We start from the raw sequence: 6000 nt of genomic DNA, 5'->3' as shown, positions 1-6000 counted from the left end.
TGACCTAACAATAAACACATTTTTTATTTTAAGTAACATTAACAAAGCTTAATAAAGAGTGTAATACATGCAGTTTATTCATGTTAATTAACACATTAACTAATGACACCTTAGTGTAAAGTTTTAGTATATATATATATATATATATTGATATATAGAGATCTTTATATTCACGCTTTAAGCATAATTGCTCTGTAATAACTATAGTTGCAGTTGCTGATAGAGGCGCAGATGCTCAAATTATACACAACACATCATTTCCAAGATGAAAAATTGTCAGCTTTATTATGAACAACATTCCAGAGTTTAACAAGTGAAATACCTGCTAGAATTATTTTTATTTTTATACGTTTATTTACACGTATATCTGAGATCTGAACGCTGACACCAGAGACTACTCTTCAGAAATCAACAACATCCATTTTTAATCGACTAATTTGAGTAAACATCTGTTCTGATATGATTCAGATGATAACTTATTACATACTAAATCAGATGATGTCGAATGTAAAAATCAGAGGGTTGGGTTTTGGAGGCAGTGCAGACTACCAGGGTTTTTTTTTTGTTGGTTTTTTTTTTTGTTTTCTCGAGCCTGACAGGAATAGAGGGACCGTTATCCTCTGCTGTGTATCTATTATGGCAATGTCAAAAATATTATGTACAAATTTAAAATGATACAGAATAATACATTTAAATCTTTAGTTACAAGTACAGTTATGAGCATTGTGACGATTGTGGTATTGCACAACTTGCCGTCATTGCGATACTATTTGTTGGAAAAGTGCAGAATACTTTGTACAGAACACTGAACTGGTTGACAGAACTGAAAGAAAATAATAAATGTGCCACGCCTAATAGCTGTAAAAATAAGACACTTGGGAGAAAAAAAAAAAAGCTTTTCAAAAATAAAATCTCAGTAAAAGAAAATATACACAGTGTGCAAATGACTTGGCATAGACAGACAGGGAAAAAAGGGAGAGCCCCATTTAAAAACAGTCCGTTGCGCGTAATGGAGCATGTTGATGAGAAAGGACGACGTTAACATCCATACACATCCACACGTTAAATCACTGACAAATTCACCTCAGTTTCCTCTCTATACAACACAATCTTTTTTTTAAATTATTAGCAATATAATATATTTTCTCGAACTTCCTTTTTTTCTACAGTTAGTTTTTTTTTGCCCCATATCGACTATGGGAGGTGATATCGCACCATGTTTCGCGGCGTGCATCTTTAGTCCTCAACTTTTACGGCGGCGGGGGGGAACGGGGGCGGGACTTCCTGTTCTGACTGACCGACAGTAGCTTAGCAGGTGGTTGAGTGGCATGTCTCGGCATGCTTTCCCAGAGTAGGCTGGTGAAACTGAATGGTGAATGGGAGTAGTGGTTTATTCCGAGGTGTTGAGGGGGGCGTGGCTTTACCGGGTCGAGGACAGCACGTGACCCGGCACCCAGCCCTCTGCAGCAGGCGATTGGCTGTTTGCAGGTCGGTAAACCAGGCACATGTTCTGCTGATTGGACGCCAGGATCTGTACCTTCTCACCAACCACCACGCAGATCTCGTCCTCCTTCACGGCGCTGTAATCCTGCGTCACTAGCACCGATGACAGGCCGTTACACTCCCCCTCGTCCAGATCCTGGAAACACAAAAAAACGAAACACATCTGAAGATCACAAAAACATTCTGATCAAGAATGCACAAATGGTAAAATCAATAAAACCGATACTGCAGTCAGTACGTTTTGGCTATTTTGTTGCTATCTCGGTTTGAAAACCTGGAGAACCTCGAATTATTTGTGAATGTGCGACCCGACTCCCTCACTCTGATTCAGAAGCTCGTGAACTGCAATCAAACACATCTTTTTTTTTACAAATGAAATGCTTTAAAACGCAGGGTCGAACACTGACGAATCAGGACAAAGCTTCACACAGACAAAAGTCTGTTCCTCACCGTTAACCTTGACCTGGCACGAGAAATAAATAGCTGGGGCGAAAAGCGTAGACGTTTAAAAATAAAAAGTAGCGAGCGGCTCCTTCGGTCTGGTATTCAGTGACAGAGTGATTTATTAGGGACGCAGAAAAAAAAGCGGAGTGCGCCAAGGCCAAGATACAAGCTCACCAGAGAGAGAGAGAGAGAGTGAGAGACTGCAGTGAGAAGAAAGAGAACAAGGAAGACAGCGAGCCAGAATGGAACAGAAGAAGGAGACCCCACTGAGAGGAGAAACAGGTACAGAACACGGGCAGGGCTGGAAAACTAGGCCATTCTCCCCACTAAGAATAACTAGCAGCGCCTCTCCTTCCCTCGAAGATAATTAGAGTGGAACTTCAGAGCACTGCAGCACGGACACATCCAGTTCAGTGAGGAGACGCAAACACTAGTGCAGTGTGAACTAATTACATTTAATTACGTCTGTCTGGCCTGGATGAGACGCTAATTAAAACGGTCCGGATAACTAATTGATTTAGTTAGATTACACGAGCCTGTTTAAGCACAGAATGCTATTGAGATAATTGGTCTCCTGTCACTGGCTGATTAGGGTGCTTTCATTCAAGAGCTTTTGGGGAGAAAGATGGTCAACTTTTTGATGCTAAAGACCCTAAAATACAATAAGCCCCTCTAATATATATATCTAAAGAGAGCTTCACTAACATTTAAAAGTTGAAGATCAGTTAAATCTTTTGTTTTTATATTAGTACTTTCACAGCAAAGATTCATTACATTGATCAGATATGATGAACATTGTTACAAACAAATATATTGTGAACACATGCTATTCTTTTTTTGACCTTTCTATTCATCAAAGAATACTGAACGAATAAATGTAAACTGTCAATAAAAATATTAAGCAGCACAGTTGTTATATCACTGAAAATAAAATAATAATAATAATACATTTTCATACCCAAATCGGTATATTAAAAAGATTTAATGTGACTGATGGCTGATGAAAATGTAGCTTTGCATTAATAAATTACATTTGAAACACTATTAAAAAGATATTTTGAAATCGTAATAATATTTCACAACATGATACAGTTTTACTTAAGTCTTTGAGAGGCTACTTTAAAAAACGACTCCAGCGTATTCTTTGGTAAATATTTTCCACTGTGAAAAAGACATAATAAATGCAACCTAGAAAATTAATTTGGGATTACTTTCATGATTTCTGACCACTGTTTAAAAACAGAATGAAACCATAATAACATTTGTTCGATTTAAAATATACATTTTATTTAATTAAATATTTATTTATTTTTGTTTTTCACAGATTTCTATCATTATGCTAGAATTTAGCTCAAATCAGAGCAATTCAAGCTTGAAGCGTTCATGATATCATGAGTTCAATGATAAGGACATAAAACAATATAATATCTAAAGCCACATTTGTGTATATGGCATTTTCATCTGACACATGAATGCAATGTTTTGTCTTCAGTTGGAGCCTTTACTTCATCAATTATTAATATGTGATTACTTTTTTTAATTAATAATGTTGTAATATTGTAATATTGAAAACACTCATTGATGTAAGACCGATGTAATATTTTGAATCATGCTCACCTCCTCTACATGCTTATTGGTCTTGTGGGCGGGGCTTCCATTGGGGGCGGTGTTGGGTTTGAGGGGGGTGGAGGGGTGAGAGGATGAAGAACGGCTGCTATTGGACAACTGCCTGCTCAAAGAACCTCCACTCTCTTTCTTCTGGTACTCCTGTGGGTTCTGGAGAGCTTGATCACAAACAGATGAGGGGCAGGTTATGAATGATCCCACCAATTTCCAGTTTTGGCGCGAACTATTCCTTTAACCGTTTGGTAATGCGCTCACCAGTGAGGAAGTTGATCTGCATGTCCAGCAGTTCTCGGATGCTTTGAACCCACTCTTTCTTGATGTCGATGTTAGCGGCCTGAAGCGTCAGTCGTTCAGATGAGCCGCGACACGACAGCACAAACTTACAGGGATCGCTCTCCACGTGTTCCTCCATGCTCAGGTAGCTCACCTGCGCACAAGAGGTTTGCATGAAAAAGACGATTAAAAAAAGTTGGGCGTTTCGTTTCAAACTGGACTTGAATCAGCTCGTGCTGAATATGTACCTTGATGCTCTTTTTGAACTGGTACCCCGGTGTGGACGAGCCTTTCCGGAGCAGCTCGCTGAAGATGACGATCTGTTCGAAGAGGAACACTCTGCGCTCTTTACTGCGGGACAGAACGCCAGAGTCCTGCTCTGTCACGAAGAACGTGTCCTGCTGCAATAACTTTCCCTGAGCTGTCAGCTTGCCCTGTGCAAAGAAACACAAGCGATCGTCAAAGCACTGATGCTTACAGAAGCGTTTCATCACCTGATACTTCAAGATAGTGAGGGGGTTTTTTCCTGGGAATTTTTTTGTAAGCAGATTTGATTTTCTAATGGGGAGAATTTTTTTTTATGAGTGTTTTTCTAATAACCGTGACTTTTTAAAACATTTTTAAATGAAGTTTTAAATTCTAAACTCATAATTGCATGTATACATCTCCCCGTTGCAGTTTGTGCAGTTAGCAGCTACCCTAAAATAACTGCATTTTTCATTACTCTATTATGTCAGACTGATTGGTCTATTGTTGTTTAACAGATGTAATCTGTCGCTACACTTTCCGTATAAACCTGATGTGTTAGTATAATGGTAGAACTCTATTATTACACTAATTGATGTGTCATGTTGCTTTGAGAAACTGTAACTGCCAGTCTAATTTTACATCGGCGCTTACTGCTTCTGGCAGTCAACCAAATCTAACTCACCTTTGAGACTACATATGTAACTGTAATAACTGCAGTTAAATAACAATTTAACAAGGTGAGTTTACCTCGTAGCCCTGCAATCGTCCAAGGTTCATCATGTCATTACACTGTTTGGGCACCAGGGACATCAGCTCGACTGCTTTCTGCAGGACAGAAATTACACCAATGTCAAAACATGACAGGACACTAAAGATAGGAGAAGTGTTTGTGGTGTAAATTATACACATAAATATAAAATCGCTTCAGTGACCTACCTCTGTCTCTTTACAATCCAGACCTGCTTTAGTGCTGTACTTCAAAAAGTCCTTCAAATAGAAAATAAGACAGGAAAATTAAAATAGGATAATAATTTTACCATACTGCATATATATATATATATATATATATATTTTTTTTTTTTTTGTTAAAGATAAATATGAAATCAAAATATGTAATATGTCCATTCCGTAGTACTACTACTACTACTAATATAAATATGAGCAGTATTTTTATATCGATTTTGGATTAAGTGTCTGTTTTTGCTAAAACAGGTGACAGACTGAACTGACATATTTTTTCAATTCCCTGTCAAAAGAAATGCGATATAAAAGCAAGACCGCCGTGCAAACTGTAACAGACTGAATTAGGACAGCGTTCAGACTGGCTTATGAAGGCATTTTTTTGTTCCTTCAGGGCTTGTCGTGCGTGCAGCTTTAGCGAGAAAAAGGATTTTCAATACAATAAACACACACCACTCCAGCTCTTATTTTATTAGTTAAGGGGAGGAGAACCACAGAAAATCACTCTGTAAAGAATAACCATCTGCTAGCACTGACCCGCCGAGAGACGAGTATGCGGGTAAAGGCTCCCCGATTCTCCAGCGACTGTGTAAATGAGGCTTGAAAATCACGAAGTGTGATGCCGACATAATGTTTGCCTGGGTGTTTTTAATGGGTTGCCTTGTAATGGCTACTGCATTCTGGGTGGCTGCTCAAATGTCTCTTTTACGTTCTGGTCCCTATATACAAAAGTAAGATTTAATAAGAACTTAATGCTTTAATTCAGCAAGGGCTATCGTTGTTACAAAAGCGTATACTTCAAATAAATGCATTAAAGAAAAATGCAAAAATAATAAGAGGAAATGCTTATCAAACAAATCAGCATATTAGAATGATTTGCAAAATATGTGACGCCGATGAAATTACATTAAATTACGTCTTAATATATATAGTAAAATAAAACTG

General features: G+C 38.1%; 1 protein-coding gene across 5 annotated transcripts in view; it reads right to left on the bottom strand.

Moving 5' to 3' along the window:
* Window positions 1-257: 257 nt before the first annotated feature.
* kalrnb (kalirin RhoGEF kinase b) overlaps window positions 258-6000 on the bottom strand; it is a 66807-nt gene continuing 61064 nt past the window's right edge. For all 5 annotated transcript variants that reach the window (XM_043241754.1, XM_043241755.1, XM_043241757.1 and 2 more), the window contains 6 exons: window positions 5032-5082; window positions 4843-4920; window positions 4095-4280; window positions 3829-4000; window positions 3565-3731; window positions 258-1639 (listed from right to left, as the gene is read on the bottom strand). In XM_043241754.1, the coding sequence (XP_043097689.1) occupies window positions 1421-1639; window positions 3565-3731; window positions 3829-4000; window positions 4095-4280; window positions 4843-4920; window positions 5032-5082 (873 nt within the window). In that variant the 3' untranslated portion in view covers window positions 258-1420. The remainder of the gene's footprint in view (window positions 1640-3564; window positions 3732-3828; window positions 4001-4094; window positions 4281-4842; window positions 4921-5031; window positions 5083-6000) is intronic.

Source organism: Puntigrus tetrazona, chromosome 6 (genome assembly GCF_018831695.1).
Source record: "Puntigrus tetrazona isolate hp1 chromosome 6, ASM1883169v1, whole genome shotgun sequence".
Classification (NCBI taxonomy): domain Eukaryota; kingdom Metazoa; phylum Chordata; class Actinopteri; order Cypriniformes; family Cyprinidae; genus Puntigrus; species Puntigrus tetrazona.
This window is presented reverse-complemented; position numbering and strand designations above follow the sequence as displayed.